Source organism: Oncorhynchus mykiss, chromosome 13, assembly GCF_057628025.1.
Source record: "Oncorhynchus mykiss isolate SJ-2025 chromosome 13, ASM5762802v1, whole genome shotgun sequence".
In the NCBI taxonomy this organism is placed as follows: domain Eukaryota; kingdom Metazoa; phylum Chordata; class Actinopteri; order Salmoniformes; family Salmonidae; genus Oncorhynchus; species Oncorhynchus mykiss.
In genome coordinates this window covers 8241465-8257539 of record NC_143034.1, presented here as the reverse complement: position 1 = coordinate 8257539, position 16075 = coordinate 8241465, and the positions used below count along the sequence as shown (strand labels likewise).

The 16075-nt window shown below is 43.4% G+C and overlaps 1 protein-coding gene across 16 annotated transcripts in view; it reads right to left on the bottom strand.

Moving 5' to 3' along the window:
- The window catches only part of gtf3c1 (general transcription factor IIIC subunit 1), a 92265-nt gene extending 83671 nt beyond the window's left edge, over positions 1-8594 (bottom strand). For 15 of the 16 annotated variants that reach the window (XR_016485607.1, XR_016485603.1, XR_016485608.1 and 12 more), the window contains exons 1-5: positions 8074-8594; positions 7228-7431; positions 5788-5964; positions 5417-5560; positions 669-765 (exon numbers count right to left, since the gene is read on the bottom strand). Coding sequence is in view for 9 of the 16 variants with exons in the window: in XM_090194988.1 (XP_090051114.1) it covers positions 669-765; positions 5417-5560; positions 5788-5964; positions 7228-7431; positions 8074-8294 (843 nt within the window). In the remaining 7 variants the exon portion in view is untranslated. Of the gene's footprint in view, positions 1-668; positions 766-5416; positions 5561-5727; positions 5965-7227; positions 7432-8073 lie in introns of all 16 variants that reach the window. The other variant, XM_090194991.1, reaches the window with a different exon arrangement.
- Between the last annotated feature and the right edge of the window lie 7481 nt (positions 8595-16075).

Here is a 16075-nt window from a genome sequence, read left to right as displayed (position 1 = left end):
TCTAACCACACACTGCTGATACACACTCTCTAACCACACACTGTCCTGATACACACTCTCTAACCACACACTGTCCTGATACACACTCTCTAACCACACACTGTCCTGATACACACTCTCTAACCACACACTGCTGATACACACTCTCTAACCTCACACTGCTGATACACACTCTCTAAACTCACACTGCTGATACACACTGCTGATACACACTCTCTAACCCCACACTGTCCTGATACACACTCTCTAACCTCACACTGCGGATACACCCTCTCTAACCACACACTGTCCTGATACACACTGTCCTGATACACACTCTCTAACCTCACACTGCTGATACACACTCTCTAACCTCACACTGCTGATACACACTCTCTAACCTCACACTGTCCTGATACACACTCTCTAACCACACACTGTCCTGATACACACTGCTGATACACACTCTCTAACCACACACTGCTGATACACACTGCTGATACACACTCTCTAACCTCACACTGCTGATACACACTGTCCTGATACACACTATTTAACCTCACACTGCTGATACACACTATTTAACCTCACACTGCTGATACACTCTATCCACACACTGCATGTCCTGGTACACATGCATACAAGGTCCGCTCAACGATGCAATGTTGACTGGAACACAGAGGTCTCACCAGTTGGTCTCGTAGTGTGATCATGGAGGCTGTGTGGTTGGGCGCCTCTGACAGGAGGTTAGAGGTCAACTCCATCAGGATATCATACTTACTACGCCTGGAGAGACAGAGAGAGACCCAACCAAATCATGAGAAAACAAAAAGATAATTACTTGACACATTGGAAAGAATTAACAAAAAACAGAGCACACTAGAATGCTATTTGGCCCTAAACAGAGAATACACAGTGGCAGAATACCTGACCACTGTGACTGACCCAAACTTGACCACTGTGACTGACCCAAGGCTCTCAAGAGAAGACAGGCTATGTGCCCACTGCCCACAAAATGAGGTGGAAACTGAGCTGCACTTCCTAACCTCCTGCCCAATGCATGACCATATTAGAGACACATATTTCCCTCAGATTACACAGATCCCACAAAGAATTTGAAAACAAACCCAATTTAGATAAACTCCCATATCTACTGGGTGAAATTCCACAGTGTGCCATCACAGCAGCAAGATGTGTGACCTGTTGCCACGAGAAAAGGGCAACCCGTGAAGAACACACACCATGGTTAATACTAGAGGTCGACCGATTAATCGGAATGGCCGATTAATTAGGGCCGATTTCAAGTTTTCATAACAATCGGAAAACTGTATTTTTGGACACCGATTTGGGCAAAAAAAAAAATGTACACCTTTATTTAACTAAGCAAGTCAGTTAAGAACACATTCTTATTTTCAATGCCGGCCTACCGAGGAACGGTGGGTTAACTGCTTTGTTCAGGGGCAGAACGACAGATTTTTACCTTGTCAGCTCAGAGGATCCAATCTTGCAACCTTACGGTTGACTAGTCCAACGCTCTAACCACCTGCCTTACATTGCACTCCACGAGGAGCCTGCTAACTACCTGTTACGCGAGTGCAACAAGAAGCCAAGGTAAATTGCTAGCTAGCATTAAACTTATCTTATAAAAAACAATCAATCAATCATAATCACTAGTTAACTACACATGGTTGATGATATTACTAGTTTATCTAGCATGTCCTGCGTTGCATATAATCGATGCAGTGCGCATTCGCGAAAAAACAGTCGTTGCTCCAATGTGTACCTAACCATAAACATCAATGCCTTTCTTAAAATCAATACACAAGTATATATTTTTAAACCTGCATATACCTGCGAACATTAATTTCTTTTAACTAGGGAAATTGTGTCACTTCTATTGCACGCAGAGTCAGGATATATGCAACAGTTTGGGCCGCCTGGCTCGTTGCCAACTAATTTGACAGAATTTTACGTAATTATGACATAACATGGAAGGTTGTGCAATGTAAGAGCAATATTTAGACGTAGGGATGCCACCCATTAGATAAAATACAGAATGGTTCCATATTTCACTGAAAGAATAAACGTTTTGTTTTCAAAATGATAGTTTCCGGATTTTACCATATTAATGACATAAGGCTCGTATTTATGTGTGTTATTACGTTATAACTAAGTCTATGATTTGATAGAGCAGTCTGACTGAGTGGTGGAAGGCAGCAGCAGGCTCGTAAGCATTCATTCAAACAGCACTTTCCTGCGTTTTGCCATCAGCTCTTCGCTGTGCTTCAAGCATTGAGCTGTTTATGACTTCAAGCCTATCAACTCCCGAGATTAGGCTGGTGTAAACGATGTGAAATGGCTAGCTAGTTAGCTGGGTGTGCGCTAATAGCGTTTCAAACCTCACTCTGAGACTTGGAGTAGTTATTCCCCTTGCTCTGCATGGGTAACGCTGCTTCGAGGGTGGCTGTTGTCGATGTGTTCCTGGTTCGAGCCCAGGTAGGGGCGAGGAGAGGGACGGAAGCTATACTGTTACACAGGCAATACTAAAGCGCCTATAAGAACATCCAATAGTCAAAGGTTAATGAAATACAAATGGTATAGAGGGAAATAGTCCTATAATTCCTATAATAACTACAACCTAAAACTTCTTACCTGGGAATATTGAAGACTCCTGTTAAAAGGAACCAGCAGCTTTCATATGTTCTGAGCAAGGAACTGAAACGTTAGCTTTCTTACATGGCACATATTGCACTTTTACTTTCTTCTCCAACACTTTGTTTTTGCATTATTTAAACCAAATTGAACATTTATTTATTTGAGGCTAAGTTGATTTTATTGATGTATTATATTAAGTTAAAATAAGTGTTCATTCAGTATTGTTGTAATTGTCATTATTACAAATATATAAAAGTAAAAAATGTAAATTAAAATCGGCCGATTAATCGGTGCGTTGGCCTGGGGGTTGGTTTATGACAGTCATAAATACCTCTTCCCCCCTTTTTCCTCTCTCTACCCTACTGATGTTACATTTGCAAACCTCTTGGTTAACATAGAGATTCTGGGAACATCAGTAGGTGGGGGGAAATGAACTATATTCTGGTAATCCGACCAGTGGAACATATGCGGTTGTACTTAATGAATATGATGTCGGTTCGGTTGTCATCTGAGACATTCTCATCAATGATCAGATGACATAAACTCTACAGTGGAAAGTCTACACATCAGAGTTATCGGATTCACATGGAATTGTTGTTCAATTTAAATGTTTGAATATGAAATTATTCGTGATGGGATGAAAAGTGATTTTAGCTTCTAAAATGTGAGATTTGGGTTTTCAGTTAATTACAGTTAATTACTCTGCTCAATGTGAAGGGACATGGGCTATAAATCTTTTCAAACACGCCCTCCTCTCCCTTCCTATATAAGCCCTTGACGACAAAGTAACCTCCTGTTCCGATGACGTGAGGACGACGGTCCAATGTCAGAATGGTTCAGATAATAACTACAGAATGAAGCCAACATCAGCGTGAGCTTTGGTTGCGAATGGTATGAACTTTGAACTCTTATTCACTACAGAAGTGATACCTCCTAGCCGTTGAGTTAGCAACAGCAGATGCAAACGAGGGCTAGGAATCAACAGACAGAGTATCCAGTCTATCACCCAACGACGTTACTACAACGTATCTAATTGACAACCAGAGACATTCTTCAAAGGACTCGGTTGGGCAACACGGCCTTCCATCTACCACCAACCTACCGAAGCGCAGCTCAGAGTAAATATTTATTGCATTTTCCTGTTCCAAATGGATGGTAATTTAGAATGCATAAGATACTGTATTTACGATAGCACAGCTTCTACCTTTGTTCCTCAGTCTTCCCGCTCTTTCACTCAAACCCAGCCCCTTTTCTTTTGTGTAACCAGCTGTCATATCTGTTCCGCCCGCTAGGGACGTTTTCCTTCATGACGTAATTTGTAATCAAGGTATGATTTAATTATGTGTTTGTGTAATTCTGTGTGATTAGTTAGGTATTTAGTAAATAAATAATTCAACCCAATTTTGTATTGCCGATTCAACTTGTGAGCCAGGGTTCGTGCAGATAACCAAGAATTTACAACTTTCAGATGAGACTGAATTAAGATAACGATTAATATTGACAGCTATTGATGTAAAATATTACTAGGTCTTTAAGAGTTTATTCAGAAGTTAACAGCTCTATAAATATTATATCGTGGTGCCCCGACTCTCTAGTTAATTACATTTACATGATTAGCCCAATCAGGTAATATTAATTACGGAGAAGTTACTTTATAGAATAGCATGTCATATCACTTAATCCGGCATAGCCAAAGACACGACATCGATATCGGCTTTTTTTTGGTCCTCCGAATAATCGGTATCGCCGTTGAAAAATCATAAATCGGTCGACCTCTAGTAAATACAATCCATATTTAATGTTTATTTATTTTCCCTTTTGTACTTTAACCATTTGTACATCATTATGCCATTTGAAATGTCTTTATTCTTTTGGAACTTCTGTGAGTTTAATGTTTACAGTTAATAAACAAAAGTGAAATAAAACAATAAAAATTATCGACTTCACTTGCTTTGGAAATGTAAACATGTGTTTTCCATGCCAATATAGTCCCTCGAATTGAATCAGGTTAGAGAGTGAATCAGGGTTAGAATTGAATCAGGTTAGAGAGTGAATCAGGTTTAGAATTGAATCAGGTTAGAGAGTGAATCAGGGTTAGAATTGAATCAGGTTAGAGAGTGAATCAGGGTTAGAATTGAATCAGGTTAGAGAGTGAATCAGGGTTAAAATTGAATCAGGTTAGAGAGTGAATCAGGTTTAGAACTGAATCAGGTTAGAGAGTGAATCAGGTTTAGAACTGAATCAGGTTAGAGTGAATCAGGTTTAGAACTGAATCAGGTTTAGAATTGAATCAGGTTAGAGAGTGAATCAGGTTAGAGAGTGAATCAGGTTTAGAACTGAATCAGGTTAGAGAGTGAATCAGGTTTAGAACTGAATCAGGTTTAGAACTGAATCAGGTTAGAGTGAATCAGGTTTAGAATTGAATCAGGTTAGAGTGAATCAGGTTTAGAACTGAATCAGGTTAGAGTGAATCAGGTTTAGAATTGAATCAGGTTAGAGTGAATCAGGTTTAGAACTGAATCAGGTTTAGAATTGAATCAGGTTAGAGAGTGAATCAGGTTAGAGAGTGAATCAGGTTAGAGAGTGAATCAGGTTTAGAACTGAATCAGGTTAGAGAGTGAATCAGGTTTAGAACTGAATCAGGTTAGAGAGTGAATCAGGTTTAGAACTGAATCAGGTTTAGAACTGAATCAGGTTAGAGAGTGAATCAAATTTAGAACTGAATCGGGTTAGAGAGTGAATCAGGTTTAGAACTGAATCAGGTTAGAGAGTGTGTACTGACCGGTCTACGTGGAAGCGTTTGAGCAGGAGCAGTATGGAGTGTTGCTGTGCTCCGCTGGCCAGTCTGAGGACATGAGACTGCATGGTGATCAGATCATTCTGTGTCAGAGACTTCCTCAAGTAGTGCATCTTCCTCGGGTCCGTCCTGCACCAATAACAACGCAGCTTATTACATAGTGTGACCAATCAGAACAGACAATAAGTGGTATTCCAGCAACTTTGCAGAGATGAGAAAGTGACAGACAGCATGCTGGTACATAAACACCAAAGAGGTAGAGGAGATCACTGTGGTTTTCCTGTCAAGCCAGCTACTTGAATGAGCAGGAGTGCAGGTCTCTCAGTAGCTAAAGAGGTAGAGATGTGTTTTCTTACTTGAATGAGCAGGAGTGCAGGTCTCTCTGTAGCTCTCCCTGCCAGCGGGCCCTCCCCACCCTCTCCAGGATACAGTATGAGTGGTCAGTCAGCTTCAAGTCCGGGTCTCCTCCGTCACCTATTAACACCCTGAACCTTAACCTCTGGGAGGCCACCATTACCAGCTTCCTCCCCCACCTGGAGGAGGAGAGGTCATCATGGGTTAAGTGTTGTTTTAGGACCATTCTGAGTATCTACCTGACTAGTTGATGACAAGTTGTGGATTGATTCTACCTGGAGGAGAGGTTATCAGTTGGGTCTATGACTTTCTGTAGTCGGGCCAGCTAATGTAATGTTAACAGCCGGTCCCATATCACTCCCTCCCCCTCGGCCCTAAACCCTTGATGTAGCATGCTGACCACACAGCTCACGTCGCAAAATACATTTAAACTCGTTATTCAATTATTGCCGCCGCGCTGCTCGCTCACCAACCAGGGTCTGCGTTGCCAAGCGCTAAATTAGAAGTCATTTCTATTTGTGACGCTGAAACCTAAACCAACGTACAACACCAACGTGCACCACCGTTTACAACACCACCGTTTACAACACCACCGTTTACAACACCACCATTTACAACACCAATGTGCACCACCGTTTACAACACCACCGTTTACAACACCACCGTTTACAACACCACCGTTTACAACACCACCGTTTACAGCACCACCGTTTACAGCACCACCGTTTACAGCACCACCGTTTACAACACCAACGTGCACCACCGTTTACAACACCACCGTTTACAACACCACCGTTTACAACACCACCGTTTACAACACCAACGTGCACCAGTTTATTGCTTCCACCTTACAGATCTACAAACGTTGAAGTGGGCGGTATACCGTTTATATAGCACATTTCGAAACACCGATGGTGTGATTTTCAATATCGCCTCGCGTGCCACTGCTTATAACGATAACGAAGTATAACTATAAGTGTCAAATTAGATCCAGCTCAGGAATCCAGCTATGCGTTTGCTAACTTGTTAAGATGAAACTTCATGATTATAGCCGAGACATAACAGCCTGAGTAACAGCCAGGGAGAGGTGGAGGAATTGGGACCAGCTGGATATGAATGTGCTAGAGATATCTTTTTTATTTAACAAGGCAAGTCAGTTAAGAACAAATTCTTATTTTCAATGACGGCCTAGGAACAGTGGGTTAACTGCCTGTTCAGGGGCAGAACGACAGATTTTGTACCTTGTCAGTTCGGGGATTTGAACTTGCAACCTTCCGGTTACTAGTCCAACACTCTAACCACTAGGCTACCCTGCCGCCCCATCTTGAATTCACACACACACACACACACACACAGACACACACACACACACACACACACACACACACACAGAGACACAGACACACACACAGACACAGACACACACACAGACACACACCTACCTTTTGAAGGCGTCCTCTACCGTTACACACGGCGTCAGGTTGGTGGTGCGGATGATTGGGGTGACGTTTCTCCTCTCGTTGAAGAAGACACACGAGCCCTGGATTCCACTCTTATCCTCCAATAAGATCTGGACAGGGTAGGAGTCCACTCTGTCCCAATGGGATGCTTCCTGAATCCCCGTGTCTGGATCTATGTCTGCAAATCTGAAGAACAGACATACGGCATGGAGAGGGATAGTGGCGTTGGCAACTTGCACGCAGCTAGTTGAACATTTGGCACTAGATATTTAGCCATCAAGGTTAGTTAACTAGTTAGTAGTGTCCGCTTTGGTGACACTACTAACTGAATGATTTTACTAGCTAGTTAGATATTTTGTTTCAAATTCATAGGCTATCAAACAATGCCATAACGCTACAAATGTACGACATTGGGAAAATGTATAGCAGGACTGATGTTGGGAACTGGGAAATCCAAGTTCAAAACAAGTTGGAGCTAGTTTTTTCTCTCCAATTTCTCATTTGTTTTGAACGTACTGAATGAAGTAGCTAGACAAGTGACGGCTCGATCACGCCGACCGTGTCAATGCATTTTGGTCGACCAGAAGAAGTACATTCATTCCAATGTAACGTTGCCTTGCAACATAGCGTTGCAGAGCGTTCTGTGTGGTACGCACGTTGGTTTTTTCTAAGGTGTGCGTCAAACTGTACGCGTAGACGGCTTGACAGAATTGGTAGCATTAGGTAAATGTTGAACTTTTGTTGCACACATATCCAGATGATGCTCCGTCCCATTTTTTCGTACTGACACTGTACGTGTGATCGACGCGTAAGACAACTCCAACCTACCGGTCGACGAGCACGACATCCGCTCTCTCTTGCGGCAGCTCGTAGAAGTCGACTTCGTGGTTCGAGACCAAGGATTTCCAAATGAACTCTTTAGTACACGGGTCTAGATTCCGTGGGAAAGCGGGGTTCCTCTTTTCCAACCGAATCCACAGAGAGAGGATAGTAACCCCGTCCAGTCCCTCCAACGCCACTTCGTCCATTACTATGTCTAGCGGATCCATGTCTAGCAAACTACCGTTAGCTCACTAGCTCCGCTGCAAATTCGTAACTCAAAGTTAAAAAAATGACCAACTACTACTGTACGTCTCGATATGCATTCAAAGCATCTGCATTTTATCCTCTTTAATTAAAACCGCTGAATTAAACGTTAAATCAAGCACATTTCACGCAGAAATGTATGTTTTCTTTGGAAGCTGACGTTCCAACTGTGTTCCTATCGTGACGTTGCACGTGTAAACTTTGACCTTGTGTTGTACGTCATTCCGCGTCACTCGAACCGTCAAGTCTCCTGGAGGACATTTCCTAATTGAACTGTATTTTAAGACGGTTAAATGCTCTACTAACAAAAAAAGCTGTTAGAATTGTAAGTATATGCATGTCCCTTAAGGTCCTTGTGTAATTGTAATGTGATATTGTACCCCCCTAGCTCGATTGTCTATTGTTTGTAATCTATGTGCTTTATGTATTGATTTGATAATAAAAAATAATAACAAATAAAATACATTTCCCAATGTTCCACAAGATGGCGTCCTACTCACATTTACCTGTAAACATCAAAACGGAAACTGTATAGTCATCGTCACAACACAATTCATTGAGGGCAATAAACTGAAACAAATATGAGGATTGCCTGCATACATTACGGGATTTTAAGTCCTGGACATAAAAGCATGTTCAATAGGAACTGTCCCTAGGAATAGGGCCCTAGATTAGACATAAATCCTGCAGACGCAGCTTATTTCTCCAGTCAGTTGTTCGAATGGAGCTAGGAGGGTGTTCATGTTTCAAACATCTTCTCAAATGCCATTGAAATGGCAGCAGCGGTATGAGAACCAGCACATTCTTGAGCAATACGTCTTTCCTCAGTAGGAAATCCTCATCGACCCGCTGTGCTGTCAGACTCAGCATGCTCATGGGGCTGACATCGCTGGTCCAAATGTCAGTCGTGAAGCTAATAGCAGTGAAGCCCGTAGCAAGTAGCTCATGAATGTGCATTTCAACAATACTGTGCAACTCTGGTAGGGCAACATCTGAAAAAAAATAGTGCCAACTTAGTAGTGTGTACGTACTGGGGCTCAAGGTGCTCGACCAGTCGGCTGAAAGCCAACATCATCCACGACAGAGAACAGTTGATTGTCAAGGACAATGAATTCTATTATCTTGGCGTTAATGGATTTCGCCTTTGAGTTGTCTGAAATGTTCTAACTTTTTCAAATGACTGCTGGACTTGTTGACTGCTCGATCCACAGCAGACATTGTGGGCCAGGTTAGGAATGCTGCGTTGTACTGCTGGACTTGTTGACTGCTCGATCCACAGCAGACATTGTGGGCCAGGTTAGGAATGCTGCGTTGTACTGCTGGACTTGTTGACTGCTCGATCCACAGCAGACATTGTGGGCCAGGTTAGGAATGCTGCGTTGTACTGCTGGACTTGTTGACTGCTCGATCCACAGCAGACATTGTGGGCCAGGTTAGGAATGCTGCGTTGTACTGCTGGACTTGTTGACTGCTCGATCCACAGCAGACATTGTGGGCCAGGTTAGGAATGCTGCGTTGTACGTGTAGCGGTATAATTTGTGGCGTCGTTACATCATCTACCTACGTTATATCGGTTTTGCACATCAGCGTTAAACTAGACATCGGGCCGATGCCTATGTTGCCATTTTTAGCCAATCCCGGCCGATTCCAATATGCTTACAGATACAGTGCCTTGCGAAAGTATTCGGCCCCCTTGAACTTTGCGACCTTTTGCCACATTTCAGGCTTCAAACATAAAGATATAAAACTGTATTTTTTTTGTGAAGAATCAACAACAAGTGGGACACAATCATGAAGTGGAACGACATTTATTGGATATTTCAAACTTTTTTAACAAATCAAAAACTGAAAAATTGGGCGTGCAAAATTATTCAGCCCCTTTACTTTCAGTGCAGCAAACTCTCTCCAGAAGTTCAGTGAGGATCTCTGAATGATCCAATGTTGACCTAAATGACTAATGATGATAAATACAACCCACCTGTATGTAATCAAGTCTCCGTATAAATGCACCTGCACTGTGATAGTCTCAGAGGTCCGTTAAAAGCGCAGAGAGCATCATGAAGAATAAGGAACACACCAGGCAGGTCCGAGATACTGTTGTGAAGAAGTTTAAAGCCGGATTTGGATACAAAAAGATTTCCCAAGCTTTAAACATCCCAAGGAGCACTGTGCAAGTGATAATATTGAAATGGAAGGAGTATCAGACCACTGCAAATCTACCAAGACCTGGCCGTCCCTCTAAACTTTCAGCACATACAAGGAGAAGACTGATCAGAGATGCAGCCAAGAGGCCCATGATCACTCTGGATGAACTGCAGAGATCTACAGCTGAGGTGGGAGACTCTGTCCATAGGACAACAATCAGTCGTATATTGCACAAATCTGGCCTTTATAGAAGAGTGGCAAGAAGAAAGCAATTTCTTAAAGATATCCATAAAAAGTGTAGTTTAAAGTTTGCCACAAGCCACCTGGGAGACACACCAAACATGTGGAAGAAGGTGCTCTGGTCAGATGAAACCAAAATGGAACTTTTTGGCAACAATGCAAAACGTTATGTTTGGCGTAAAAGCAACACAGCTGAACACACCATCCCCACTATCAAACATGGTGGTGGCAGCATCATGGTTTGGGCCTGCTTTTCTTCAGCAGGGACAGGGAAGATGGTTAAAATTGATGGGAAGATGGATGGAGCCAAATACAGGACCATTCTGGAAGAAAACCTGATGGAGTCTGCAAAAGACCTGAGACTGGGACGGAGATTTGTCTTCCAACAAGACAATGATCCAAAACATAAAGCAAAATCTAAATCAAATCAAATCAAATTTATTTCTATAGCCCTTCGTACATCAGCTGATATCTCAAAGTGCTGTACAGAAACCCAGCCTAAAACCCCAAACAGCAAGCAATGCAGGTGTAGAAGCACGGTGGCTAGGAAAAACTCCCTAGAAAGGCCAAAACCTAGGAAGAAACCTAGAGAGGAACCAGGCTATGTGGGGTGGCCAGTCCTCTTCTGGCTGTGCCGGGTGGAGATTATAACAAAACATGGTCAAGATGTTCAAATGTTCATAAATGACCAACATGGTCGAATAATAATAAGGCAGAATAGTTGAAACTGGAGCAGCAGCACAGTCAGGTGGACTGGGGACAGCAAGGAGTCATCATGTCAGGTATTCCTGGGGCATGGTCCTAGGGCTCAGGTCCTCCGAGAGAGAGAAAGAAAGAGAGAATTAGAGAGAGCATATGTGGGATGGCCAGTCCTCTTCTGGCTGTGCCGGGTGGAGATTATAACAGAACATGGCCAAGATGTTCAAATGTTCATAAATGACCAGCATGGTCGAATAATAATAAGGCAGAACAGTTGAAACTGGAGCAGCAGCACAGCCAGGTGGACTGGGGACAGCAAGGAGTCATCATGTCAGGTAGTCCTGGGGCATGGTCCTAGGGCTCAGGTCCTCCGAGAGAGAGAAAGAGAGAAGGAGAGAATTAGAGAACGCACACTTAGATTCACACAGGACACCAAATAGGACAGGAGAAGTACTCCAGATATAACAAACTGACCCTAGCCCCCCGACACATAAACTACTGCAGCATAAATACTGGAGGCTGAGACAGGAGGGGTCAGGAGACACTGTGGCCCACTCCGAGGACACCCCCGGACAGGGCCAAACGGGAAGGATATAACCCCACCCACTTTGCCAAAGCACAGCCCCCACACCACTAGAGGGATATCTTCAACCACCAACTTACCATCCTGAGACAAGGCTGAGTATAGCCCACAAAGACCTCCGCCACGGCACAACCCGGGGGGGGGGGGGGGGGCGCCAACCCAGACAGGATGACCACATCAGTGACTCAACCCACTCAGGTGACGCACCCCCTCCAGGGACGGCATGAGAGAGCCCCAGTAAAGCCAGTGACTCAGCCCCTGTAATAGGGTTAGAGGCAGAGAATCCCAGTGGAAAGAGGGGAACCGACCAGGCAAAGACAGCAAGGGCGGTTCGTTGCTCCAGAGCCTTTCCGTTCACCCTCCCACTCCTGGGCCAGACTACACTCAATCATATGACCCACTGAAGAGATGAGTCTTCAGTAGAGACTTAAAGGTTGAGACCGAGTTTGCGTCTCTGACATGGGTAGGCAGACCGTTCCATAAAAATGGAGCTCTATAGGAGAAAGCCCTGCCTCCAGCTGTTTGCTTAAAAATTCTAGGGACAATTAGGAGGCCTGCGTCTTGTGACCGTAGCGTACGTGTAGGTATGTACGGCAGGACCAAATCAGAGAGATAGGTAGGAGCAAGCCCATGTAATGCTTTGTAGGTTAGCAGTAAAACCTTGAAATCAGCCCTTGCTTTGACAGGAAGCCAGTGTAGGGAGGCTAGCACTGGAGTAATATGATACAATTTTTTGGTTCTAGTCAGGATTCTAGCAGCCGTATTTATTTAAGTTTATTTAGTGCTTTATCCGGGTAGCCGGAAAGTAGAGCATTGCAGTAGTCTAACCTAGAAGTGACAAAAGCATGGATTAATTTTTCTGCATCATTTTTGGACAGAAAGTTTCTGATTTTTGCAATGTTACGTAGATGGAAAAAAGCTGTCCTTGAAATGGTCTTGATATGTTCTTCAAAAGAGAGATCAGGGTCCAGAGTAACGCCGAGGTCCTTCACAGTTTTATTTGAGACGACTGTACAACCATTAAGATTAATTGTCAGATTCAACAGAAGATCTCTTTGTTTCTTGGGACCTAGAACAAGCATCTCTGTTTTGTCCGAGTTTAAAAGTAGAAAGTTTGCAGCCATCCACTTCCTTATGTCTGAAACACATTCTTCTAGCAAGGGCAATTTTGGGGCTTCACCATGTTTAATTGAGATGTACAGCTGTGTGTCATCCGCATAGCAGTGAAAGTTAACATTATGTTTTCGAATAACATCCCCAAGAGGTAAAATATATAGTGAAAACAATAGTGGTCCTAAAACGGAACCTTGAGGAACACCGAAATTTACAGTTGATTTGTCAGAGGACAAACCATTCACAGAGACAAACTGATATCTTTCCGACAGATAAGATCTAAACCAGGCCAGAACTTGTCCGTGTAGACCAATTTGGGTTTCCAATCTCTCCAAAAGAATGTGGTGATCGATGGTATCAAAAGCAGCACTAAGGTCTAGGAGCACGAGGACAGATGCAGAGCCTCGGTCCGATGCCATTAAAATGTAATTTACCACCTTCACAAGTGCCGTCTCAGTGCTATGATGGGGTCTAAAACCAGACTGAAGCATTTCGTATACATTGTTTGTCTTCAGGAAGGCAGTGAGTTGTTGCGCAACAGCCTTTTCTAAAATGTTTGAGAGGAATGGAAGATTCGATATAGGCCGATAGTTTTTTATATTTTCTGGGTCAAGGTTTGGCTTTTTCAAGAGAGGCTTTATTACTGCCACTTTTAGTGAGTTTGGTACACATCCGGTGGATAGAGAGCCGTTTATTATGTTCAACATAGGAGGGCCAAGCACAGGAAGCAGCTCTTTCAGTAGTTCAGTTGGAATAGGGTCCAGTATGCAGCTTGAAGGTTTAGAGGCCATGATTATTTTCATCATTGTGTCAAGAGATATAGTACTAAAACACTTGAGCGTCTCTCTTGATCCTAGGTCCTGGCAGAGTTGTGCAGACTCAGGACAACTGAGCTTTGAAGGAATACGCAGATTTAAGGAGGAGTCCGTAATTTGCTTTCTAATAATCATAATCTTTTCCTCAAAGAAGTTCATGAATTTATCACTGCTAAAGTGAAAGTCATCCTCTCTTGGGGAATGCTGCTTTTTAGTTAGCTTTGCGACAGCATCAAAAAGGAATTTCGGATTGTTCTTATTTTCCTCAATTAAGTTAGAAAAATAGGATGATCGAGCAGCAGTAAGGGCTCTTCGGTACTGCACAGTACTGTCTTTCCAAGCTAGTCGGAAGACTTCCAGTTTGGTGTGGCGCCATTTCCGTTCCAATTTTCTGGAAGCTTGCTTCAGAGCTCGGGTATTTTCTGTGTACCAGGGAGCTAGTATCTTATGAGAAATGCTTTTAGTTTTTAGGGGTGCAACTGCATCTAGGGTATTGCGCAAGGTTAAGTTGAGTTCCTCAGTTAGGTGGTTAACTGATTTTTGTCCTCTGGCGTCCTTGGGTAGACAGAGGGAATCTGGAAGGACATCAAGGAATCTTTGTGTTGTCTGTGAATTTATAGCACGACTTTTGATGATCCTTGGTTGGGGTCTGAGCAGATTATTTGTTGCAATTGCAAACGTAATAAAATGGTGGTCCGATAGTCCAGGATTATGAGGAAAAACATTAAGATCCACAACATTTATTCCATGGGACAAAACTAGGTCCAGCGTATGACTGTGACAGTGAGTGGGTCCAGAGACATGTTGGACAAAACCCACTGAGTCGATGATGGCTCCGAAAGCCTTTTGGAGTGGGTCTGTGGACTTTTCCATGTGAATATTAAAGTCACCAAAGATTAGAATATTATCCGCTATGACTACAAGGTCCGATAGGAATTCAGGGAACTCAGTGAGGAACGCTGTATATGGCCCAGGAGGCCTGTAAACTGTAGCTATAAAAAGTGATTGAGTAGGCTGCATAGATTTCATGACAAGAAGCTCAAAAGACGAAAACGTCATTTTTTTTTTTGTAAATTGAAATTTGCTATCGTAAATGTTAGCAACACCTCCGCCTTTGCGGGATGCACGGGGGATATGGTCACTAGTGTAACCAGGAGGTGAGGCCTCATTTAACACAGTAAATTCATCAGGCTTAAGCCATGTTTCAGTCAGGCCAATCACATCAAGATTATGATCAGTGATTAGTTCATTGACTATAATTGCCTTTGAAGTAAGGGATCTAACATTAAGTAGCCCTATTTTGAGATGTGAGGTATCATGATCTCTTTCAATAATGACAGGAATGGAGGTGGTCTTTATCCTAGTGAGATTGCTAAGGCGAACACCGCCATGTTTAGTTTTGCCCAACCTAGGTCGAGGCACAGACACGGTCTCAATGGTGATAGCTGAGCTGACTACACTGACCTAGTGGCAGACTCCACTATGCTGGCAGGCTGGCTAACAGCCTGCTGTCTGGCCTGCACCCTATTTCATTGTGGAGCTAGAGGAGTTAGAGCCCTGTCTATGTTGGTAGATAAAATGAGAGCACCCCTCCAGCTAGGATGGAGTCCGTCACTCCTCAGCAGGTCAGGCTTGGTCCTGTTTGTGGGTGAGTCCCAGAAAGAGGGCCAATTATCTACAAATTCTAACTTTTGGGAGGGGCAGAAAACAGTTTTCAACCAGCGATTGAGTTGTGAGACTCTGCTGTAGAGCTCATCACTCCCCCTAACTGGGAGGGGGCCAGAGACAATTACTCGATGCCGACACATCTTTCTAGCTGATTTACACGCAGAAGCTATGTTGGTGATCTCTGACTGTTTCATCCTAACATCGTTGGTGCCGACGTGGATAACAATATCTCTATACTCTCTACACTCGCCAGTTTTAGCTTTAGCCAGCACCATCTTCAGATTAGCCTTAACGTCGGTAGCCCTGCCCCCCGGTAAACAGTGTATGATCGCTGGATGATTCGTTTTAAGTCTAATACTGCGGGTAATGGAGTCGCCAATGACTAGAGTTTTCAATTTGTCAGAGCTAATGGTGGGAAGCTTCGGCGTCTCAGACCCCGTAACGGGAGGAGTAGAGACCAGAGAAGACTCGGCCTCTGACT